At 44.3% G+C, this 26138-nt stretch overlaps 2 protein-coding genes across 2 annotated transcripts in view; both read right to left on the bottom strand.

Moving 5' to 3' along the window:
• Positions 1–2946: 2946 nt before the first annotated feature.
• SLC35D3 (solute carrier family 35 member D3) lies at positions 2947–6689 on the bottom strand. The gene is made up of 2 exons (XM_003986593.5): positions 5831–6689; positions 2947–4794 (listed from the first exon to the last, which is right to left on the bottom strand). The coding sequence occupies exons 1-2, from the start codon at positions 6267–6269 to the stop codon at positions 3965–3967; spliced, it is 1269 nt and encodes a 422-aa protein (XP_003986642.1). The 5' UTR covers positions 6270–6689; the 3' UTR covers positions 2947–3964.
• Positions 6690–17329: 10640 nt separating this feature from the next.
• Positions 17330–26138, bottom strand: part of PEX7 (peroxisomal biogenesis factor 7) — a 79070-nt gene continuing 70261 nt past the window's right edge. Inside the window, exon 10 of the mRNA XM_023254436.2 lies at positions 17330–17798. Within this exon, the coding sequence (XP_023110204.1) occupies positions 17730–17798 (69 nt within the window). The 3' untranslated portion in view covers positions 17330–17729. The remainder of the gene's footprint in view (positions 17799–26138) is intronic.

The raw sequence follows: 26138 nt of genomic DNA, 5'->3' as shown, positions 1-26138 counted from the left end.
TCAGAGTCTAGAGCCTGCCTCAGATTCTCTGTCTCTCTGTCTCTCTGCCCCTCTCCAGCTCTCTCTCTCTCTCTCTCTTAAAAATAAATAAATGTTTAAAAAAAAAAAAACTTTAAGCAGGGAGATGGAAATTCTTAGGATCAAAAGGAAATGCTAGGAGTTTCAAAAACTGAAACACTGCGACAGACATGAAGAATGCCTTTGGTGGGTCCATCAGCAGACTGGACATGCCCCCCAAAAGAACCAGTGAGGTTAAAGATAGGTCAATAGAATCTTCCCAAACTACAGTGCAAAAAAAGTCTTCTGTCAGTCGAGGACTCGTAAGTTTCACCTACCTTCAGCTCCCTGAAGTGTTGCAATTAATCACACAGGCTATTGGGCACTCTGACAACACATGACCACTTTTGTGGGATGGCTAGTCTTCCAGAAGTTTAGGCCACTATTTCAGCTCTGCTCAGCCACCCACAGTAGCACACACATACACACCCTCTCACCTGCACATTCTGGGCAATCATTCCCCCAGTGTTTTGGACGATCTGTGCCTCAATAATAGACGGCTAGACAGCAAGTAGGGGGCGAGGCCAGCAGTGGGGTGAGCATTGAGAACGCCTGTCTGACATCATGGTATATAGTCCACAGACAGATTCCAGTTGATAAATGGCAGGTGAGTGTGAGGCAGGGTCTCCATCCTGAAGAGCCGAGAGAGGAACAGATTGTCAAGGCAGAGACCAGACACCCAAATACATGCAAACTAGGGGCATAACCTCAGAGAAGAGGAGACTCCGAGTTGTCCAAAATGGGGCACAAAGACTGGGTTAGCCGAGCAACAGTGGGGATTTCCAGTTGGGTCCGTCCCACGGTAATATCCTGGAGTGCTACTCAGAAGCTTTGTTCCTGCCTGACTCAAGGCCTTGCCAGAGCCCGAAGGTCAGAGTGGACCTGAGTCTGTAGGTGGGCGCAAGTGTTACTGTCAATAGAAGAAGGATTCAGAAGCCAGGCAAGGCCTGTCACCTGCTCATGCCCTCCTGTGGCTGATCTCCAAGCACTGACTCACATTCTGCCCTGTGCTATGGCTTACTTTTTTGATCACATAGAGACTCCCAAGCTTCGCCCAAACTAATGGATGTGACAGAACGTCCACCTTTGATCTTCCTGGGCTTTTCCTATCCTTGCACACTCCCCACTGTCCCCTCCCAGTATAAGTGCCTGTGATGGTTACTTTTATATAACCACCTGGCCAGGCTGTGGGGCCAGTTGTTTGCTCAGACAATAATCTAGTTGTTGCTAGGAAGACATCTTTTAGATGTGATTAATATTTACAGTCTGTAGATTTTGAATAAAGAAGATAAACCCTCCATAATGTGAGTTAGCCTCATCTAATCAGCGGAAGGCCTTAAGAGCAAAGAATCAGGTTTGCAGAAGAAACAATTCTGCCTCAAGACTGCAACATAAACACCCTACCCGAGTTTCCCGCCTGCCAACCTGCCCCACAGATTTTAGATTTGCCAATCCCCACAATTGCCAATTCCCTGTTCTCCCTCTCTGAGACAGATGACAGATAGATGATAGATAGATATCAGAGATACAGATATAATCTTCATGGTTCTGTTTATCTACAGATACATTTGTATATGAATATATAAATATATGTATATGTGTATATGTGTATGTGTTTGTATATGTATGTATCTATTCTTGGTCCTGTTTCTCCGGAGAACTCTTAACTGATAGAGTATTTCTTCAAGTTTGTTGACAGGAAAGAGTTCATCTTTCTGCAATAAATGCAAATCAACAGTTTTGACCAAAAGGGAATTTTTTTTCAGTGAAAACCAATCATGCTATCTTTTTCTCTGAGAATGGCATTTTAATAGTATTAAATGTATATATATGTGTGTGTGTGTGTGTGTGTGTGTGTGTGTGTGTGTGTATACACATATTTCATTCAACTTTGGGGCTTTTCATTAATTCTCTACTTCACAGAAATGCAACAGGATATGGTCTTGGGGCATGTTGACATTAAAATTCATGCTTCGTCTTAAAGAAGTCATTCTAGGGGCGCCTGGGTGGCTCAGTCGGTTAACCTCCAACTTCAGCTTAGGTCACGATCTCACCATCCGTGAGTTCGAGCCCCGCATCGGGCTCTGGGCTGATGGCTCGGAGCCCGGAGCCTGCTTCTGATTCTGTGCCTCCCTCTCTCTCTCTGCCCCTCCCCCATTCATGCTCTGTCTCTCTCTGTCTCAAAAATAAATAAACGTTAAAAAAAAATTAAAAAAAAAAAAAGAAGTCATTCTAACCCTAGCCAACCGTCTTTAACGGCAGACATATGAGGGCTCTCACATCTTAAATGGCTTGTAGAGGTACCTATGGAAATGAGGACGTGCCTGTGACAACCAATAAACCAGCACCAATCACAAACCGCCATAGTTACCACTTGCTTACCCAGCGCGTGGATCCAAAGTGATGAAGCTGAGACTTCCGTTTTTGAGTCTGCTTTGCGTTTTGTTGGGATGTTTTAGAAAATAACGAAACATAGAGGATACTGCCATCTGAGAGCCTCAGGAACATGCTGGCAAATAATGAAAGTGCCTTCTCTCAAATTACCTCTCTGGAGGGAGCTGAAAGAAAGACTTCCCTCTGGGTGTGCTCTTTACCATTACAACCCAGGTTCCCTATTAACTGATGTTGGCCGTGGAGGACTTTTCCTACCTCGGGTGGAGACAGTATTTTATTTTACTTTGTAACAGTTCCCTTGACTGGAACATGAGAATGTTTTCCTGGTGGTGGTGGTTGTTGTTACTTTTACAGTGGACTGCCAAGCTAATTTAGGAACTTCTCCATGGGGTGGGCCCCTACACAGGATATCAGACACCACACATTGAAGACACGCACAAACTACACCACAACAATAGAGCCCAAATGTGTCTAAAACAAATGTATAACAATGTATCTTTTAGCAGAGAGACTCATACTTTATTTTGACAAATTTAAGATAGAAAAATATCATAAAGTGACTATAGCAGTTGCTGTTTTTGTCACAGGGTCTGGGATGTGCAGGGTGACTCGGGGGAGCCGGCTTAACTGGATGGTCTCACTTCTGCTTGGGCTTCAGTGAACACCGAATTATTTCTCAGCCTTTGCATTTGCTTGAAAGAATACAGGACGCAGTAAGACTGGCTTCTCAAAAGGTTATGGCATTCAATAATAGATATTATGAAGCAATGAACCCAAACAACCTTTAAAATATTTTTATAATTACTAAAAGCCAACTTCGACCTTCGGGTTTGAAGCTATGAACTCATATATTCAAAACAGCTCTAACATTTTCTACCAATATATAATAGAGTAACAGAGCACTTAATTGTTTGAGTGAAGAAAAATGAGGGTAAACCTGATATTTCAGATGACTATAAACAGTAAACGTCAACTCAATATATACGTGTGCATATATGTACGTATACGTATATACGTACGTATATATGCATGTGCATAATAACTTCAGTAATATACTCTTGCTCAGCTGGCCATGAACACTGCAATTCTATCACTGAAGATGTATCCCCGTATGTCCTCTTTGAGCTTTTTAAGTGCTGTCATCCTGTCTACACTCCATCTCTGGAGGGGGTGAGTTGAGGAACTCCTAGTGCATGCTGCCCTTCGGTTATGGTTATAAAGACAGAAAATTCACGTGCAGCCTGCACTGAACATATCCCGTCTGCAGCTGAGACCGCCGCCTCACTTTGTTCAGCACCTTCACATTCCTTTGTCTCTGTGATGCCTCAGGTAAACTCAGGCTAAATAATTCACGCAGCTGCTAATTCTGTTGCTGCCAGTGCGTTTCAGCTTCTTTCTTTGCTTCCCTTCCCCACTCCTCAAAGAATAAAACTGTGCGGCCCCTCATTAAAATATGGTATCTCGAACATACAAAATAAGCGTATGTACATATATACATACATGCGTCTCCTTTTCAAGGACTGGGTAACTCCTCATTTTCTATCAAGTAATCCTTCTTCATATACTTGGTTCCCCTGACTAACCGCCACACTTCGAGGTAAGCATCCTTCAGGGACCTCTTGCTCACTTCCTCCGGGCCGCGTGTGATCTGCGAACTCCGAGCCACCAGCGGGACTCCTCTGGGGCCACCCCTTGCCTCTGGCCCACTCTTCTGAGTGGAGCCACCTGCTGCCTTGCCCCCTTCTGACCCTCCATTTCCATCCTCCGCGGGCAGCTCCTCCATGACGAATGGCAGCTGATCTCCACTTGGCTGTGCCTCCTCTCCCCTGGGCCGCGTCTCTAGGTCCTCGTAGTTGCTTTGCTTTCTGGTCTCCAAGAATTTGGCCACACAGTAAATGATGGAGCCCAGGGTGTTCACCACCACGCCGGCAATGAACAGAGAGGTGGGCTCCACGTCGCTGAAGGCCACCATGCCCACTGTGATGGTGGCGATGCTCTTCACCACGCCCACGAAGCTAGTGGTCACCGCCGAGTTGATGTAGGTGCAGTGCAGCGTGGTGAAGTTCATGGCGCAGCCGATCAAGATGCAGGCCGCGAAGATGCAGACCATGGTCGGGTCCTTCCAGCCGGGGAAGGTCCAGGCGCGGATGGAATCGGTGCTGGCGAAGGAGCAGACAACCAGCAGTGGGGTGGCGGACACAGCGATGACGTACTGCGCGGTGAGCGGCCCGTGCTCCGTGTCGGCGCTGGCCTTCTGGATGAGCACCAGATAGGCTGCGTGCACCAGGACTGCCAGCACGCCCGTTACGTACCCGATGGGGTCGCCCGTCAGGTCGCCGGCTCCTGGAGCGCCCCAGAGAACCACGGAGCCAGGGCAGGAAGGAAAAAGAGAAGACACCGGGTTGGCGCGGGTGGGTATTCACTGGGGCAACGCTTAGCCTTGGAGAGTGGATAGGGTTCGCGTCCCAGGTCTGCCCACGGGCATAAATCGGAGAGGCCAGGCTCAGGCAATGCCCAGTTCCAAGCGTGAGCGGAGGCGCCTTCCTGCATATCCGGGGCGGGGGTGGGGGGGGGCACCCTGTCTAGTTCTGTGCACGACAAAGGACCGGAAGGGAGCAGATACCCTCGGGGTAGGCACGGAGGTCACCCAGGAGCGTCGTACGCTGCCCCCGCTCTGTTGGGCCGCGGAAGGAAGACGGATCCCCAGCCAGTGTCTTCTAACCCCAGGCGGGCTGGTCGCCGAGCGAACGCCTCCCTCTCGACCTCCGTGTGAAGGTTCCCGGTTCCCGCCGGCTCCCACCCGGCTCAGTCCTTCAAGCTCGGCCCTCACGTGGGTCTTAATCCACCCACCCCCGCCCCCACCCCTCCTCGCGCCGGGAGCGCCTCGCGCGGGGCCAGAGACCCTAAACTAGCTCAGGCGGCTCAAGCTTGGTTTCCATCGTCCCCCGCCCCCCACCACTCCAGCCCCGCGTGACCCAGGGAAGTTCACCGCCCCCGCCTCCTGCAAACCCAGTCTGCCCCGGCTCCGGCGGCTCTCGACCCTTCCCGGAGGAAGGAAGGGGTGCGGGGCGGAGGAGAGGGGAGGGTGGAGAGGGGAGGCGGTGAGCTGGGAAAGCGGAGAGGGCGATAGCTAGTTAGGCAGGGGCGGGGGTCGGAAGCCAGGACTGGGGGGAGGGGTACGCTCTGAAGGAGGAAGTCGGAGCGCCGGGAAAGGCTCGGCGGGGTCCCAGAAGTCCCGTGCGCGAGCCGAGCAACCACATTCAAAGTCTCTCTCTGCCTCGGTCTCCCCACTGGAAGTGCGGGCCTGGCACTAAGCGATCCTCGTAGCCTCGGTCCGGTGGGGTAGGGGGGGCCGGGGGCGGGCGGGGGTCGGGCTCACCTGCCAGGGCGGCGCCGCAGGTGGTGATGAGCACCGCGGCGAGCACCCCGGGCGAGGGCGCGCCGTTCTTGAGCACCAGGACGCCGATGAGCATGGTGACCAGGGGCAGGCAGCGCTTGAAGACCACGTACATGGGCAGGCTGAGGCCGCGCAGGGACCAGAGCGTGAGGCTCGACTGCAGCGTGGAGAGCACGGCGACCCCCGCGAAGGAGCGCGCCAGACTCCAGCCGAAGGGGGGCACGGCGATGAGCCCGAGGCGCCGCAGCAGCTCCAGGCTCAGCGCCGCCGTGGAGCTGGTCAGGCACTGCACCAGGGTCAGGAAGGAGAACTGGTAGCGGCTGATGAGGAACTTGAGCAGGATGTTGAGGGAGCCCGAGAAGACCCCGTGCGCGATGGCCACCGAGATGCCCAGCACGCGGCCCCGGCAGAGCTGCCGCATCGCGCCTGCCGCGCCGCACCCGGCGGTGGCGGAGCTCCGGGACCTGCGGAAGGAGAGCGGAGAAGAGAGCCGGGAGCAGCGGAGCGAGGGCGGCGGGGGTGCCCGCCCAACGCCGTGGCCAAGGGCAGGGGGCGCCGGCTCCCCGCAGAGGGCAGCTCCAGCCAGGCGTCCTCGCCGCTCCACCGCTCCGCGTCCGACTGCCCCGCAGCTCCCGGGAGGCAGTGACGGGGGCGGGGGACTCCGAAAAGTGGCAGGGGTGGGGGGGCTGGTCTGAGAGGAGTGGCGGGAACCCTAGCGACAGCGATTTGTAAGTATGTGACGAGCTGCAATGGGTTGTGTCCCGCGCGGTTTCACAGTCAGGGCGGACGCTCTGCGCCTGGAAGCCCCCGCCGCTGCCGCACGCGGGACCGGACTCGCACCTCTCGGGCACCCCAGCGCCCACCCCTGGGCGCCGCCCCCCCCCCCCCCCCCGTCCCGCCTCCGCAAAAGCCAGAGGCTCCCGCTCGCCTCTTCTTTCCAGCCCCGAACCCAGGAGCGCGGGTTGGGGGATCCCGGGCACAGCCAAAGAAGATTTTAGAAACAACAGCCCTCCAGGGTCGAGCACTGTTTTCGAGAACCGCAACAAGTGACAGCACCCGCAGCAACCCTCCCCCGTCCCCCCACCCGCAGCTTCAGCCGCTTTTCTATCCACGGTCCCTCCCGGCGCAGCCGCCGGACCATGTCCAACTGTCGGCCAGGAAATGGAAAAAAGTCGGTGCCAGCTGGCTGCGGGGCTTCCCGGTGCTCGGGCGCCAACGCCCCCACATTGAAGGAACCCACGGCCCCAGGACGCCGCCCCGGAGTGCTTTAGGGCGCTAGGGCTGGCTTCTTCCCGGCGCGGGCAACGCGCTCCCCAGTCAGTGCGCCTTCCAGGGAGGGACCTGGGATTACTCCAGTGGCTCGGGGGGGGGGGGGGGGGGGGGGAGGTGTTTTTTTTTTTTTTAGGGGGGAGGGTCCGTGGCCTCGCCGGGCTGCGGAGCCTGGGGGCGGAGGCAAGGGCACACGTTCCACGTGGGGCAAAGCCGTGAAATGAGCGTAAACGCAGAAACTAAGTCTCGGGAGGGAGAACCATCCACCGTTTTGGTGGATCGCGGGGGCGACGGTGCCCCAGGGTGGGCGGGAGCCACTGGCCTCGCTCGGAGGTGGAGGGGGTGTGTTGGCAGGGGAGAGAGGGCGTAGCGGGGGCAGGAACCCAGGACCAAGACAGAGCCGAGACTGGACGTAGCTTTGTCTGGATCCCCGGGAACCGAACGCAGCCTAGCGGGTAGTCCTTGACTGACTGCTTTGGAGAGCAGGACAACCCCTACCTCCTACCTCCCCCACCCCCGGCCAGGGCAGGTCGGCTTCCCGGCAGGACTTGAGAACTATTTACTTGTCTCGTCCGGCCGGAAGAAAAAGGGAATTCTCAATTGCTGCGGGTACAAAGCTTCTGTGACCCTTTGATCCGAATTTCGCTCCCTGGAAAGTAACTCCTAGACCCGGAAACTCAGGAGCGGCAAAGGGGTTCGCTCAGCCCAGATCACAGCCAAGAGCCAGGCACGGTTTTCGCGCTGCTTAAAAATTACGGACTTGGCGAGGGTTTGGGAGCGAGGAAGAGAGCTCCAAATTGCTTCGAACCACCTCTCCCTTGCGTTCACTTTTCTTAACCACCCACCTGCAGCAGGATCCCAACCTCCTAACCCTGAACTGCTGCACGAACTATGATGCACGAACCATTTCCTTGGTGATTCTTTCTTCTCCTCCACACTTCCACCTCTGTGCTGAAGGAGACACTTCCAGCCCAGATGTTGAAGCCGCGACAATTTTTACCAGAGCAGAAAAATAATTTACATCCGGTATTGGCAGCATCACCACAGTCCTTATTCTGGGCCAGCTTTCCAGGAGCTGGGAGCTCACTTTGGTGGGAGAGACCTAGGTCTCAACCAGTCCTCCAGCTCACGTGCCCAGCGCCTGGTAGGGCCACTTTCCCGCCCCCCCCCCCTCAAGTGGACACTCAAGAAAATGCTTACAAATGGCTCAGTGTGTCAACTTTCCAGGAATACCTCTGGAAAGCAATGTACTGAAACCTATGCTTCCGGTTCCCTGGGAAATTCTTTGTTTCTGTTGCTAATAGCTATGGTTACACACTAGTGGCTGCTTCACGGATTCTGTTTTTCATGGGATGTTCTTTTCTTGAGGAAACCGGGTCTGAAGCAAGGGACCCCATGTGTGTAGTATAAGCATATATACAAAGCATACAAAGTATACTCAGATTTAAAAAAAAAAAAAACTTTGAAGATTAACTCTTTAAAGAAATCAGCAAATACCAGATCTCTGCTTCTGGGGACCATTCCAATTAAAGGATGGTTTCTTTAAGCCATCTTAAGTGAACATAATAAAGACCTGTCTGCGTAGACCTAGTTTGGGAATGATTCATTTCTGCCAGCAATTATAATTGCTTCCATTTGTGATACTAACATTAGGTAAAAGATTTGGGGCTGATTCAGCTATCTCACCCTTCTCATTTAGGCAAGAAAATTTTGCTTAATATTTGAAACCTACATTGGCATGAAACAGTTCATTTTCTCCACTTTATTGCATATAATTCTTTTCCATTAGGGTTTCATTTAAAAAAAATTAATACCATCAGCCACACCAATTATTAGGTATCTCCTAAAGAAAAATGGGAAAAACAAGAATACTATGTTTAGCAAGGTTAATTGAGCGAGAATGTAGATCTGAAGGTCAAAAAGCTATTTGACCTACTGGTACCAAGGGTCTAGACTCAAGCTCCATTATCTTTGGAGCTACCTAATACATACTGATGGCATTAAATAAATCCTTCAGTTCATTCATTTGGCAAACATGCAGAGCAAGTATTTTGGGCCAGGCACTTGGTTAGCCACAGAGGATTCAAAGATGAGCGCTCGTCTTAGTTCTCAGGAATTCGCAGGTGCAGGTGAGGCAACACAATGATGCGTATGCAACAGTGGGGTCGTGTGGCAGAAACAAGAGACCGCTAAGGAGGGAAATAATATCAGCTTTAGAAGGGGGTATCAGAGAAGACTTCCTGGAGGAGGAAATATGTTCTTATTTCATTATTTTTAATTGTAAAAGTAACCCATTCTCAGGACGCCTGGGTGACTCAGTCGGTTAAAGCATCAGACTCTTGATTTTCGCTCAGGTCATGATCTCACAATTCATGAGATCGAGCTCCACTCAGAGCCTGCTTGCGATTCTCTCTCTCCCTCTCTCTCTTCTCCTCCCCTGTGCACCTTCTCTCTCTCAAAATAAATAAACAAATTTTTAAAAAGTAACCCATTCACATTATAGTATGTAAAAGGAAAACAAACTTTATAACAATAACTAAACATGCTATCTTCAATATTCCCCACCACCAACCCCACACCAACCCCACTGCACAGAGCTGGGGGGTACTGGTGTAAACCTTTAAGTTTTTTATGTATATATATTTGCACAAACAGAATCCCCTTTTAAAAAATAATAAAATTAGGACTTTTACATATTTGTCCATAATTTGCTATTTTAAAAAGCATATTGTGGGGCACCTGGGTGGCTCAGTTGGTTAAGCATCCTACTTCTGTTCAGGGCATGATCTCGAGGTTCATGAGTTCAAGCCCCGCATCGGGCTCTGTGCTGAGAGCTCAGAGCCTGGAGCCTGCTTCGGAATCTGTGTCTCCCTCTCTCTCTCTGCCCCTCCCCCGCTAGCTCGTGCACACTCTCTCTCTCTCCTCTCAAAAATAAACATTAAAAAAATTTTTTTAAGATACTGTGATAACAAGCCCCTAAGATCTCTGCTTCCTCGTATTCACACCTTTGGTTAACCCTCTTACTTTTTACCAGGGCTGGTCTGTGTGACCAATAGGACACAGCAGAAGTGATGGTGTCACTCCCCGAGGCTCGGTTATAAAAGACTGAAGCTTCTGTCTTGAATTTTCTTTCTCTTTTATCATTCAGTCTGGAGGAAGCCAGATGCCATGTTATAGGGACACTCAGGCCACCTGTGGAGGGTCCCACCTGGTGAGTATGTGAGGCCTGCTAACGACCAGGTTGATCCAGGCTGATCCTTCAGCCCCTATGGAGCTTCTGATACCTGCAGACCCAGGTGACAGCTTAACTGCACTGTCCTGAGACAGTCTGAGCCAGAACAACTCAGCTAAGCTACGCTTGGATTCCTGACCTATAGAAATTCTAAGATAAATAAATGTTTGTTTTAAGCTGCTATGTTTTGGGGTGATCTGTTACACAGAAATAGATAACTAATACACATATCAGTAGCAGGGTGTCTTTCCATAGTTCTGTCTTATTCTTTTAAATGACTGTTCTATGGTATAACCTTTCCTCTGTAGACAGGCATCTAGATTTTACCCAACAATGATGTAATGGATACCCTTGGACATTTGTTCTTACATACTCTGTTAGTATTTGGGGTGTCAGGGTACAGACAGGGAATCCTGGGACTGGAACAGCTGAGTCTGTAACTTAAAATCTTTATTGCCATCCAAAATCTATGAAGAACTTATTAAACTCAACACCCAAAAAGCAAATAATCCAGTTAAGAAATGGGCAGAAGACATGAATAGACATCTTCCCAAAGAAGAAATCCAGATGGCTAATAGACACATGAAAGATGCTCAACATCACTCATCGTCAGGGAAATACAAATCAAAACCACAATGAGATACCACCTCACACCTGTTAGAATGGCTACAATTAACAACACAAGAAACAACAAGTGTTGGTAAGGATGCAGAGAAAGGGGAACCCTCTTGCATTGTTGGTGGGAATGCAAACTGGTGCAGCTGCTCTGGAAAACTGTGTGGAGGTGCCTCGAAAAGTTAAAAATAGAACTAACCTATGATCCAGCAATTGCATTGCTAGATATTTACTGAAAGGATACAAAAATACAGATTCGAAGGGTACGTGCACCCCAATGTTTATAGCAGCATTATCAACAATAGCCAGGGCGCCTGGGTGGCTCAGTTGGTTAAGCATCCAGCTTCGGCTCAGGTCATGATCTCACAGCCATGCGACGACGAGCTCTGTGCTGGAACCTGCTTCAGATGCTATGTCTCCCTCTCTCTCTGTCCCTCTCCCACTCGCACTGTCTCTCTCTCTCTCTCTCAAAAATGAACAAACATTGGGGCGCCTGGGTGGCTCAATCGGTTGAGCGTCCAGCTTTGGCTCAGGTCATGATCTCACAGTTTGTGGGTTCGAGCCCTGCACCTGGCTCTGTGCTGACAGCTTAGAGCCTGGAGCCTGCTTCGAATTCTGTGTCTCCCTCTCTCTCTGCTCCTCCCCCACTCATGCTCTGTCTCTCTCTCTCCTTCAAAAATAAAAACATTAAAAAAAATTCAAAAATAAACAAACACAATAGCCAAACTATGGAGAGAGTCCAAATGTCCACTGACTGATGAATGGATAAAGATGTGGCATATATACCCACAATGGAATATTTCTCAGCCATCAAAAGGAATGATATCTTGCCATTTGCGATGATGTGGATGGAGCTAGAGGATATTACGCTCAGTGAAATAAGTCAGACAGAGAATGACAAATACCATATGATTTCACCCATATGTGGAATTTAGGACACAAAACAGATGAACATATAGGAAGAAGGGAGAAAAAGAAAGAGAGAGAAACAAACCATAAGAGCCTCTTCACGATAGAGAACCGAGGGTTGATGGAGGGGGGGGAGTGGATGGGCTAAATGGGTGTGGGCATTAAGGAAGGCATTTGTGTTGAGCACTGGATGTCATATTAAGTGATGAATTACTAAAATCTACTCCTGAAAAGAATATTACACTATGTTAACTAACTAGAATTTAAGTAAAAAACTTGAAAAAAATTAAAATTTTTATTGCCAAATTGCCTTCCAAAAAGGTATGTAACAGTGCTCTCACTTTCACTAATATTGGATATTAGCAATATTTTATTGTTTGCCAAACTGATAAGCAAAAACATAGAATCAAATCTTTTAATTTGCATTTCTTTATCATCAAATTAGACAAAGTTTGGGTATTTTTTTTAAAATTGTATTAAACATTTGCATTTTTACATCTGTCAATTATCTATCGATATCCTTTGTCCACTTTTACGTTTGGCTGTCTCAGTGAGTTTTGAGAGCTCTTCAAATTGTGGATATTAAACCATTTGTTACATATGTTACAAATACACCTTCTACTGTGTCTTCTTTTAGCTTTGCTAATGGTGTGTTTTGTTATTTTAATTTTTGGGGGCGCCTGGGTGGCGCAGTCGGTTAAGCGTCCGACTTCAGCCAGGTCACGATCTCGCGGTCCGTGAGTTCGAGCCCCGCGTCAGGCTCTGGGCTGATAGCCTGGAGCCTGTTTCCAATTCTGTGTCTCCCTCTCTCTCTGCCCGTCCCCCGTTCATGCTCTGTCTCTCTCTGTCCCAAAAATAAATAAAAAACGTTGAAAAAAAAACTTTAATTTTTGTATGTTATCAGTCCTTTTCTTTAGTCATTTCACATGACTTTCAAATGATGGATAAGAATTTGTCAAACCAATATATACCTAAAAATTAATGTAATATCACATATCAACTATAATAAAAAATGATTCACTGAGCCAAGAACAGGGCAATCCAGGCACATGGATGCTTTGAACAAAGGCAGATATGAAAACTTGCATTATTTATTCAGGGGAGCCTGTGAGCCCACGGGTGTGGAGCACAAAGTTGGTGACCACAAGGACAGATGCGATGCTGCAGAGGGGCAGGGGCCAACCCCAAAGGACCACAGTCTGATGAGTGAGCTTGAACTTTTTCCTGAGGGCAATCCTATAGGCAGAGAAGGTTTTATACTCCGATTGATGTCATCAGATTGCATTTCTAGATCCATCTCCAGCAGCCGTGTTGGGGAGGGTTGCTCCAAGGGCACAAAACTAGAAACAGATTCCTCATTTGGGAAGGGATTGGATCATCTGCTGGGATTGTCCAGAGAAAACTTAACAATGGCATGAACCGGGGCAGCAGTGGTTGGATTGAAGGCAGGGGACAGAATGGAGAAGTATTTTAGGGGAGAAAAGGGGCAGGACTTATGTGATGCATCTTCGAGTGGAGAGGTGGGAAAAAGGGAAGGCACAAGAATGGGATTTAGGTCTTCAGCTTGAGCGCCTGGGTGGAGAGTATTGGCGCATGGGAAAGCATGTGCCAGAGGAGCCCATTAATGAGAAAGCTGGGTTTGGTTAGAAGAAACTGAGCTGTGGGGAGACCTGGCTGGGGGAGGCAGGAGACATAGACTTCAGCATATCTCTGAAGCAAAAAAATATTTAAGTGGATTATCTCACCCAACAAGAGGCCTGCTAAGAAATCATTGAGTTCATTTTGGGAGAAGCCAAAGGATAGCCAAGTTGGTCAGTTAAAAAGTGCCATGGGCAGGGGCGCCTGGGTGGCACAGTCGGTTAAGCGTCTGACTTCAGCCAGGTCACGATCTCGCGGTCCGGGAGTTTGAGCCCCGCGTCGGGCTCTGGGCTGATGGCTCAGAGCCTGGAGCCTGTTTCCGATTCTGTGTCTCCCTCTCTCTCTGCCCCTCCCCCGTTCATGCTCTGTCTCTCTCTGTCCCAAAAATAAAAATAAACGTTGAAAAAAAAAAAATTAAAAAAAATTAAAAAAAAAAAAAAAGTGCCATGGGCAGAAGAGACAGTAGGCTTTCAGCCTGGATCTCCCTGGGGGTGACATACCTTGGTAGGGTCACTCCAGACCCTGGGGCAGCTTCTTAGCAATTTCGACTTGGAAAACTCCATTTTGTCGCTTCTCTCAGGAATGATCAAGAGCTAGTCACCAGAGAGTTCCACACGTTTACTACTTCTCTGTGGGCCAATTTCTGTTATTCCTAGGAAAGGAAGACTAGGTGGCAGGACCATGGGTTGGGATCCAGTCAGAGCAAGTTTCACATTCCAGCTTCATACCTGTTGGCTCTTAGGACTCCTGAGGGCCTTCATTTCTTTGTCTGGAAAACTGGGAGGGCTTCCTTTCAGGGACATTATAAAAAATCAAAGAAATAACATACAGAAATCATCTCACATTGTGCCCAGATCACAGAAGAAGTTGGGGAGGCAGGAGGGATGAAAGCTAAGAGCTCAACAGCTAAGACACAAATGCTGTCCAGAGACTGCCCGGCTTGTGAACTACCAAGAAGTTAAAAATCTCGGGAATTCTCTTTCAGGAGAGAATCCAGCCCCTTTCCTTCTAGTTTTCCAATCTTAGCTCCAGGGCACCCACTGGATAAACCCAAACTCTCTCATATTGTGAGACTCTAAGAATCTGAGTTCAGTATTACAGAGTTACTGTTCCACACACCTCTAACATCCTACAAATTGAGGGGGAAAGATCAAGAGAGATGGTAGTTTTTAAATCACAAGTATCTGCTTCAAAAGATACATGACAGATTATTTTAATAAACTCTCTCGCATTCTACAAGGAAAATAAATAAGTAATTATTTCATTGTAAACGTAAATTCACATAGTAAATGTGATCTGGTTAGGTGTTTTTAAAGGTCTATTTAAAATTTGGCCGATACAGAGAGCACCCACTGTGAACCAGCTTTTACTGAACTGTACTTAGTGTGATGTCACTAGTTCTGGAGGGAAGCGAGAAACAGATTGACGAGCCTCATCATCGCGACAGCTGTAAGGATGTGTCTGAGCTCCTTGTTCCTTACATTGTATTCATGTTAAGAAAGCAGTGTCCTCGTTAGGGGGCTTCTCAAAAACAATTTAAGACTAAAAAGATTTGGGATGCCTGGGTGGCTCAGCTGGTTAAGCTTTCGACTCTTGATTTCAGCTCAGGTCATGATCTCAAGGTCGTGAGACAGAGCCCAGAGTCGAGCTCTGCACTCTCAGCATGGAGCCTGCTTGGGATTCTGTCTCTCCCTCTCTCTCTGCTCCTCCCCTGCTCACGTGCTCTCTCTCAAAAAAAAAAAATAAATAAATAAAATAAACATTTTTTAAAAAGTTGTACTTTTCCCCCAGATCATTAATTCATTTAACAAATATTTACAGAGCACCTTCTAGGTACCAGGCATGGTACTAGGATGAAGTCCTTGCCTTAGGTCTTGGGCACTGAACTGTGTACTCAACCAGGCTCTTCCTATTTATGTTTCTAGGAACAACTTTTTCTTTCTTTCTTTCTTTCTTTCTTTCTTTCTTTCTTTCTTTCTTTCTTTCTTTCTTTCTTTCTTTCTTTCTCTTTCTTTCTTTCTTTCTTTCTTCTTTCTTTCTTTTTCTTTCTTTCCTTTCTTCCTTCCTTCCTTCCTTCCTCCCTCCTCTTTCTTTTTTTCTTTTTCTTTCTTTCTTTCTTTTTCTTTCTTTCTTTCTTTCTTTCTTTCTTTCTTTCTTTCTTTCTTCCTCCCTCCTTTTTTTTTCTTTCTTTCTTTCTTTCTTTCTTTCTTTCTTTCTTTCTTTCTTTCTTTCTTTCTTTCTTTCTTCTTTCTTTCTTTCTCTTCCTTCCTTCCTTCCTTCCTTCCTTCCTTCCTTTTTTTCTTTCTTTCTCTTTCTTTCTTTCTTTCTTTCTTTCTTTCTTTCTTTCTTTCTTTCTTTCTTTCTTTCTTTCTCTTTTTTTCTTTTTAATGTTTATTTATTTATTTTGAGAGAAAGAGAGAGCTAGCAGGGGAGGGGCAGAGCAGAGACAGAATCCCAAGCAGGCTCTACACCATCAGCGAGGAACCCGGGGCAGGGTTCAAACTCATGAACTGGGAGATCATGACCCCAGCTGAAATCAAGACACACTTAACTGACTGAGCCACCCAGGTGCTCCAAGGAGCAACTTTCTAAAGCACTTTGAGGCATAGATTTTAAAAAGAATTTTTTTTTTAATGTTTATTTATTTTTGAGAGAGAGAAAGAGAGAGTGAACGGAGGAGGGGCAGAGAGAGAGGAAGACACAGAATCTGAAGCAGGCTCCAGGCTCTCAGCTGTCAGCACACAGCCCCATGTGGGGCTCAAACTCACAGACTGTGAGATCATGACCTAAACCGAAGTCAGATGCTTAACTGACTGAGCCACCCAGGCTCCCCAAGGCATAGATTTTTAAGCTCCACTCATGGCTTCACTTTATGTCTCCTTTTCTTCTATCTTTTGTGTCATCTTCCTTTTGTATGTTGTAAGCTGTCATTTTTTTTCTGGAACAAGTAAATGTGCAATGTAAATATGTTAATTAGGCAATATACATAGGTTCTAATTTATTTTTGTTGTGATTACTGCAAGTATATTTTGCTTTTTAAAAATCCTCAGTGAGGCGCCTGGGTGGCTCAGTGGGTTGGGCTTTGACTGCTGCTCAGGTCATGATCTCATAGTTGTGAGTTTGAACCCTGCATCAGGCTCTGTGCTGACTGCTCAGAGCCTGGAGCCGGCTTGGGATTCTGTCTTGCTCTCTCTGCCCCTCCCCTGCTTGTGCTCTCTCAAAAATGAATAAACATTAAAAAAAATTAAGAATCCTCAAAACCTTGTTAAAAATTTAATGACAAAATATCATATTATATAGTTGCTTGTTTTACCAATTTTTCCCTTTCCACACATTTTGTTTTTACAGGTCATCTGCACTTAGGGATTTTTCAAGGAGATTTAGGGCGGTACTAAGGAGGGTTTATAGTATTACCTAGGGCTACTTTCAAGGGCAACTGCTTGAAACTTATTAGAACCTAACACTTTTTTCCCAGTGACCAATTTTTTAAAAAATTTGATGGTAGAAAAGTAGGAAAGAGAAATATAGAGCAAAGCTTATACTACCTAAAAAGATGTGACTAAATATAAAAAACATGTAAGCTCTTAACTCATAGCATTCCATGTTCTTAAAGCATGCCTCCCATCCTTGAGACAGCCTCATTCAGTCTCTGTGTCAAGAACACAGTAGACACTCAATAAATATTGCTGAATAAATCAAATCTATATTAGAGCCCTGTTACTGAACCATAGATACCTCTATATTACATATAGCACTATATTCATATGTATACTGTTAGAAAAAGCAACCTTGATAGGATGTCATAAAATCACAAGTAATCAAGAGATGTAGTTTATTTTGATTTTTACCAACAGCAGTGATTATATTTTACATCAAAAGTGGCAAATTAAAAATGAAATATATCACTAACAATATAATCTACAGATCTCCCACATTTTAATCCACTTTATAACACAGAGATTACAGTTTAATGGATACTACAAGATATTCCATCACATCAATTATTTCTTAGGATTTTAAGAAATATGGCTTATGTACCAGGCTTATATGGTGAGCCAAAGTCTTTATCAGCTGCCTCAAAACTGATTCCAGGGTCAATTTTTAAAATTTGAAATCTGCATAGCATATAAAAGCATATCTATGTCATTAATAGTTCATTTATTCCCTGTTAAGTAGTTCTCAGACAATCTCCTTTGTTTCTGACTGGAGGAGTGTATCTCAAGCAGGCATAGTAAGGCAAACAGGATCATATATCTTTATCGTTTCATCCCAAGCACAATCAGCCACCTAGAAAACAAAAAGGAAGTAAGAAGAAATCTTGCCATTTGCAACAACGTGGATAGAACTGGAGGGTATTATGCTAAGTGAAATAGGTCAGAGAAATCATTTGATTTCACTCATATGTGGAATCTGAGAAACGTAACAGATGATCATAAGGGAAGGGTAGGAAAAATAAGATAAAAACAGAGAGGGAGGCAAACCATAAGAGACTCTTAAATACAGAGGACAAACTGAGGGTCGATGGGGGTGAGGAAAATGGGTGATGGGCACTGAAGAGGGCACTTGTTGGGATGAGCACTGGGTGTTGTATATAAGTGATGAATCACTGGAATCTACTCCTGAAGCCAAGACTACACTGTATGTTAGCTGACTTGAGAATAAATTTAAAAAAATGAAAAAAAGAAAGAAAAGAAACATAATCTACAAATGTTCCAGATAGGCAGCAAATGCGGAAGTCATTTAAAGTGGGAGTAGATTCACCCACTGGTAACCATTATTTTAAATAGGAAGGTCTATTTTCCCTTTTTCAGATACACTTCACGGATTGTTTCCAATTGACAGAAGTTGCCTGTAAGGATTTCCTGTCCCCTATGACCTTACCTGGGCCCCACCTCACCTCCGAACCAAATAATCCCCTCTGTGTCCCAAGGTAAATGTTGAAAAAACCCACTCGTAAACTGGGAACCAAAGCACCATGCTAGGTATTATGGGGATAGAAAGGAGATAAAGTATGGCTCTTGCCTTCACAGAATGGTTCACACAAGACCCAAAGTGGAAAGTCCTCTAATAGAGACTCTCAGAGGAGGAACTATCTGAATCCAAGTGGGGTGGTGTCAGAAGACTTCACAAATGTTGTGGCATTCACACTGGCCCTCTTTAGGGGCAGACACGGGAGACAAGGAAATTTAGGTCTAAAAAATCATAAAAACATGAAGGGAAGAAAGTCCATGATGCTCAGGAACTGTGTTAAAAACCTTGTGAGCATCACAATGTATCAGAGTATAAGATTAACATACAAAATCAACCGTATTTCTATATACTAGCAGGACAGAATTGAAAAATTCATTTGCAATAGTATCAAATAACAAAATACCACATTTAACAAAAGACGTGCAAAACAGCCACACTAAAAATGAAAACACTGCTAGGAGAAATTGAAGAAGGCCTAAATAAATGAGGAACTATGTTCATGGATTCCATATCATTAACAATTTAATTCTAACCCCCCCCCAATAATTTGTAAATAATTCATTATCTCAGAAGGTTTTTTTAATGAAAACGGACAAGATGAATTTTAAAGTTTATGTGGAAATGTAGAGGACCCAGAGGAGCCAAAAGAATCTTGAAAAAGAACAACAAAACTGTACTACTTACACTACCTGACTCAAGACTTACCATAAAATTATAGTAATCAGAACAGTGCAATATAGGTATAAGGATATACAAGTAGATCAAGGAACAGAAGAGAGTTCAGGAATAGACTCCAGACTTGGAAAATACCTTTTCAACCAATGCACCAAAACAATTCAATAGAGAAAGGAAAGTCGTTACAACTAACGGTGTAACTGGATATCCATATGGGAAAAAAAAAATGAACCTCAGCCCCAACTTCACACCATAAACAAAAAATAATTTCCGGTGGGTGGGCCATAAACCTAAACATAAAAGCTAAACATATAAACCTTTAAGAAGAAAACATAATATATATCATATATATATATATATATATATATATATATATATATATATCTTATATATTCTAAAACAGGCAGAACTTAATCTAAGGTAAAAAAAAATAGGGTCATGTTTTGTTTTGTTTTGTTTTGTTTTGTTTTGTTTTGTTTTGTTTTAGTTGGAGGTGGATATGGGGATAGGGAGAGACTGGAAAGAGATAAAAGGGAATTTTGGAGGAAGATGTAAATGTTCTCTATTGCATTGGGATGTAGATTACAGAGTGTATCTGTCAAAACATATATCTAAGACTTGTACATTTTGATGTATATGAATGATACCTAGAAGTAGTAAGAATAATAATGACAATAATAATAATAACTGAATGGGGATGGGACATGAGTAGTGGAATAAATAAAACAAGAATGTTGATCATTGTTATGCTGGGTAATGGAAGTTCATTATCCTATTCTGTTTACTTTTTAGGCACTTGAAATTTTTCACAATAAAAAAAACAATACAAGAAAAAATGTAGACAGTGACATGAAGGATGAAGTGGCATGAGAGAGATTTTGACTAAAGGTATTTTCACTCAATTTCCCATCCTTTAATGGTTACAAAGGCTACAAGTTTCACAAGGGAACTCAAAGTCTTAGTGGACAGTCTAATCATCTCGCTGTCAACTGACTGCGTCCAAGAACCCCTCAGATTAATCTGAATATATTAACTCCTTATCACTCAATAACAGTATTTTAGATCAGAATCCCAACTATAGAGAATAGTAGAGACCTTTTAGTCAAACTTTTTAACTTCAGCATTAAATACCAGACTCTTCAATATTTGGTTGCTACCTACTTCTTTTGTTTCTTATTTCAGAGCCTACAGTCAAGTCTGGGCCTCTTGTCCTTGTGCTCTTGTCCTTTTCCCAATCCCCTCCTGAGTAACCTCTCTTCTCCCTCTCCTTCTGTCTCCTCCTTGCCTTGTTCTGCCTGGAGATGATACCTCTCTTCTGAAGAATCATTTAAGCATCACTTTCTCTGTCATCCATAGCACCTGCACTATTCGGCTGTATGTATTTATTGCTATGTGTCTTCAGCTCTTTGAGGGCATAGATCATGTCTTGGTATAACAACAGTGACTCAATAGATACTAGCTCAAATAATGTATTTTACAGATTAAGATTACAGAGATTATCGTGTTCTCATGTTCATACTAGAGTAGCAGAGCTGGAACCAGAACCTCAATCAATGGAGTCTGTCCACTATAAACAGTGCTTCATAAAAGGCAAACTGACATTTCTCATCTGTCTAATCCTGCAATTATAAGTTTTTATATCATGGGATACAAAGATCATTATATTAATTTACCCCTATCTGATCTATGTATACTTTTTCAAGTGCTAGACCTTTCCATATGTTATTTACTCAACTTACAATAACTAAAAAATGTCAAGGCCAATGAATCAGTAAATGTTCACAAATCTATAAGTTAATTGGTATATCAAAAAGACCCCGGGGCGCCTGGGTGGCGCAGTCGGTTAAGCGTCCGACTTCAACCAGGTCACGATCTCGCGGTCAGTGAGTTCAAGCCCCACGTCAGGCTCTGGGCTGATGGCTCAGAGCCTGGAGCCTGTTTCCGATTCTGTGTCTCCCTCTCTCTCTGCCCCTCCCCCGTTCATGCTCTGTCTCTCTCTGTCCCAAAAATAAATAAACGTTGAAAAAAAAATTAAAAAAAAAAAAAGACCCCAAACTGCAATGATACAGAATTATGAATAGTTGATTCAAATTAATGCAAACAATATTTCTCCATTAACTGATTAATTAACCCCCAGCTACAAGTTTAAAAAAGCTTACAATAAAAAACAATACTGGGATGCCTGGGTGGCTGTGAGTTCAAGCCCAGCAATGGGCTCCACGCTGGGTGTGAAGCCTACTTAAAATAATAATAATAATAATAATAATAATAATAATAATAATAATAATGATGATGTAAGAAGAAAAGCACTTTACTAAACCAACAAAGAGGCTCCTGACTCTCTGAGGTAGGCAGGCACAGCAGATTTCCTGCTAAGGAAAGATGACGGTGTGGTTCCTGGCGGTGGTGGGTAGGGCTCTCATTAATGACCACCACCACCTCAATGGCCTCTGGAGGCTCTGCTTCCCACTTAATTCTGTGACTGAGAGGAAACACAGGCTCTTTCTTAATGTCCCTGATTAGCCATCTGAGGCCAGCCTGAAAGACATTAAAAAAAATACTTTGCTAAAAATAAGGGTTAACAAAAAGACCAAAAGATAGAAAAGTAGAGCGAATGCCATGAAAATACACAATCTGCTTTACAGGAAGAGACTGACTCATTCTTTAGCCGGTCGCACAAAGTGAGGACTCTTTCCTAGCTCCTATCCTGCTTTTTCACGACAAAAGCCATCTTTCCCTCCCGTCTCCAGGAAGGCACTCTTGGCTATGATGACTCCTTCAAGGCCACACCCGGGATACAGAATGAGAAGAAGACGATAATAGGGTATCTCCTTTCTCATCTACTAAAGATCCTCTTTCTCAGTTTCAGTCTCCGATATGAGGACTCACTTCCTTGCCCATTACCTTGCTGTCAGGAAAACTGAAAGCCGGCCATCAGCAAAAAGATTGCTAGGTGTTGTTTTGGGGAAATGCTGGCATTGTCCTAGGGCCCCACAGGATTCCTGATTCTATAGGGGTCTATGCCTTTCACTGTCTTTGACTGGATTATTTTACAGCTCTGAAAGTCATAGAAAACTGATAGTAATCAAATGATTCTCATCCATTAAAGTTGCAAGTGAATGTTGTCCTGTGGACCTGCAACTGATGCTTCTTCCTACCCCCCAGAGTGAATTCCAACCATTACACTTTATTGCCCTGTGGATATCGACCAGTTTTGCATCTATTAGTAGGTGCATCTCAGCATTCAGTGATTGTCTGTATATGTCTGTTCTTTGGTTCTTCTGAGCTAGTTGTAAAATCTATCATGAGTTGCATAAATCTTTAACCCATGTTCATAATACATCTGTGTGAGAGTCATGATCGCTGTTTTGAAATTATTCTTTAACATGGCCACAGACAGGAATATAGCTTATTTGCCTCGACAGGGTAACCATTATTTATTTCTATAGAACGTAACGACCCTTGCTTTCTCACAGGAGATAACACGGTAACAGAAAAGCCATTTCATTAAAAGAACAAACATGAAATGAAAGAATAGGCAGATAATTATGCTAGAAAACAAAGCTAAGAATAATTGCTAAAATTGGGCATGAAATTGAGCTCTACATCTCCTGGCAGCAAAGGCAGAAAAAAAAAAAAAGCAAATGATAATGTAAGATATGCAAATATCATGATCATTTTACGAGTTCATTGGAAGAGATAAAATTTTTCCTACCACTTGACTGGCTATAAGAGAAATATATAACATGCTCCCATCACAAAAGTCATTCAGTGCCGAAAGAGTGGTTTTACAAAACATACAAAGTCATTCTTCATATGGCTGTTTTTTCAAACATCTAACCCTGAAATAAGCCAAAAGCATTCTATTCAACTGTCATTTTCTGGAAGTCTTTCTTTAGGGCAGTGGTTCTCAAGCTTTAGTGTGCTAAAGCACACTAAATCACCTGGGAGACTTGTGAAAACACAGAGGGCTGGTCCCTATCCTCAAAGCACTGGTTCTCAAAGTGTGGTACTGGGGGTCAGCTTCATTGGTATCACCCAGGGCTGATGTACAGCCTGGGATTTCCAAATCAAGCTCACAGAGGGAATTCAGAGAGTCTGTAAATGCAACATTTTGTGTGTATATATATTTTGGTGGGAGGGTAGAAAGAATCAATCATTTTCTTCAGATTCTCAAAAGAAGTTAATCCAGAGCATTCCCCAGCTGAGTATTATAATCACCTAGGGAACATTCTAAAATGCAGCCAGAATGGAGAACCCCAGATAGAGAATACCTGATGTATATCAATTTTCTTAACTGGGCTTTTGTCAAGTGCAGGAATTTTTTTGCTGCTGATTAAAAAAAAATCCCAAATTTTGTAGGATTCAAATATTCTTCTTCTTCTTCTTCTTCTTCTTCTTCTTCTTCTTCTTCTTCTTCTTCTTCTTCTTCTTCTTTTTTAGTTTATTTATTTTGAGAGAGAGAGACAGACAGCATGAGTGAGCGAGCAGGGGAGGGGCAGAGAGAGAGGGAAAGAGAGAGAATCCCAAGCAGGCTCCACACTGTCAACCTAGAGCCCGATTCAGGGTTCAAACCCAGGAACCGTGAGATCATGACCTGCGCCGAAATCAAGAGTTAGATGCTTAACTGAGCAAGCCATCCAGGCACCCCAGATTCAAATATTCTTGAGGGAGAATTCTCTTCCTTTCTTGAGAAAGAAAAAGTTCATCTGCCACTAATATAATGGAAAACATCTTGTGCCATGTTTTCACATTTATTTAAAATTTAAGGTTCAAATCTGGTAGGTTGATATGTGGTAGGAAGATAGCGAATTGGGAGGAGAACTAAGGAAAAAGAAACACAACTAAACTATCTTTGAAGAAAAACACCAGCCCTCCCTGAAGCAGTCCTACACCCAGAGTTTATGTAGCTTCGTGATCCTGTTCTGCATGAGCCAGATTCCAGAATTTCTACTTAAAAACATGAGAAAATTGTATTAATCATATAAGCTATGGTTAAAACCAATATTTTTATTTATTTTATTTGATATTTGCACTCTGTTGAGGTTTTTTTTTTTTAAAGCTTATTTATTTTGAGAGAGAGAGAATGTGTGAGTGAGGAGGGCACAGACAGGGAGAGAGACAATCCTAAGCAGGTTCCACGTCCAGTGCAGAACCTCAAGCCGGGCTTGATCCCATGAACCCTGAGATCATGACCTGAGTCGAAACCAAGAGTGGGACACTTAACCAACTGAGCCACCCAGACACCCATCCTGTTGAGTTCTAAATGGACTGAAGTGGTTTACAGATTAATGCACAGGACAAAATAAAATACAGATTTAGGGGGAAAAAGTCTGTTATAAAAGGGACAAATAGAGCAAAAGCTTTCAGGCATTAGAGCTGAACACATTACAACACTTGTACAATAAATCAGGCCCTGTTGCTTTATGATGACCAGGAAGAAAATAAAAGCGTGCTGGGTAATACGGTTTCTGTTTTCTAACAACATTCACATATGGATGTAAACATTTTTGTGTAATTAAATCTGAGTAGGGTTTTCTGTGTAATTAAACCTGAAGAGGGTTTTCTTTTTTTAGAGTCAGCAATTATCTATCTTGACCAAATCTGTATTCCTTACGTTTTATATAGGGTAAAACTAGTAAATCCTGTTGAATGAATGAATGAATGAATGAATGCACGTTTTCCTCCTCCAAGGACTTTCTGGGGTAGAGTCTCATTCATGGGGAGGAGCACCTAGTCAGGTATGAGGTTAGAGATCTCAGTGAAGGCAATAGGTTGTATAGGTTTTACAGGATTTTTGAGTGTCATGAATATTATTTAAAGAGACTTCACAGACAGCTTTCTTTTATGTTCCAGGAACTGTTCGTCAACTATTCCTCTGCATTACAAAGCCATAAAAAACATAATTCATATGTACATATATATATATATATATATATATATATATATACACACACACATACATATATATTCATTTATTTAACAAATATTTATTGAGCATGTCCTCCGTCAGAAGTATGCTGAGGACACTACAGTAAACAAGATGGTCCTGATCTCTGACTCCACAGATCTGGAGTCCAGCAGAGAAATGAATAAGTAAACAGGCACCGACAATGCAGCGAGATATGGGCAACGATAGAGGAATTATAGCATCCAGGACAAGTAGGGAAGGGGTCACTATAACCAAATGTGAGGAAAGTGGATGTATTCAGGGAGAAACATCATCTAAGCTGCGGCTTCCAGGAGAAGTGTGCCTCAGACAGACAGCATTTGTTGTTGCTGTTGTTTGTGGGGGTGGGGACACACTGGAGAGAAGGGACGTGTTCTAGGCAGTGGAATAAATACAAATAAATGAAGGACTAAAAGTTCTAGCTTTAAGACAGCTAAATTGCATTGTAACTCCTCAGATGAAACTCTTAATCTTTTGAGATAGGCTTTTTTCTGACTCGTTTCTGACTCCCATCTAGGGTTTCATGAAGGCTGGCTGCCAAGGCCTATCTCGTTTGACCCTCTCCCCTGACGGTGAGTGTGTATGTGGACACCACGGGGTCGGAGCCTGCGGACTCAGCCCCTTCTGCCCAAGGATATTCAAGCGGAAAATTGATTCCTTAACCTGCAAGCCTCTACCGTAGTATGTGTCATCCCTAGGCTGTCTGAATTCCCTTTCATCTGACATCAAAATGCACATCTTCTCGTTAAAACTCAAAATTATAGTTATCAACGTTAGAGGAAAAGTAGTCTGTCAAAATGTTATATTTCTTTACTTAACGTGAAACTTGAAGACAGAATCTTCTTCATCATTATTTTTAAAATCTTCTATCTTCTACATAATGAATAACTAATAGGATAAAGTTCCATATAAGTTGTATTTTTAGTTATTTTATTTTCACTTTTGATAGCAGAACAAATATTTCTAAGTTTGAGGAATAAGCACACTAATTAGAAATACGAATTTCCTGCTATGTCAATTCTTTAAAACAT

The sequence above is a fragment of the Felis catus genome, chromosome B2, assembly GCF_018350175.1.
Source record: "Felis catus isolate Fca126 chromosome B2, F.catus_Fca126_mat1.0, whole genome shotgun sequence".
Lineage (NCBI taxonomy): Eukaryota > Metazoa > Chordata > Mammalia > Carnivora > Felidae > Felis > Felis catus.
The sequence above is the reverse complement of the archived record's forward strand: the minus strand, read 5'-3'. Positions and strand labels throughout refer to the sequence as shown.

What these genes read in the sequence shown, in the direction of transcription:
- SLC35D3 (XM_003986593.5), bottom strand. Translation starts at nt 6,269, where the DNA reads ATGCGGCAGCTCTGCCGGGGCCGCGTGCTGGGCATCTCGGTGGCCATC. An exon ending in CTGCGGCGCCGCCCTGGCAG is followed by an intron (nt 4,795 to 5,830) that starts GTGAGCCCGACC and finishes GGGGCGCTCCAG; the next exon opens with GAGCCGGCGACCTGACGGGC.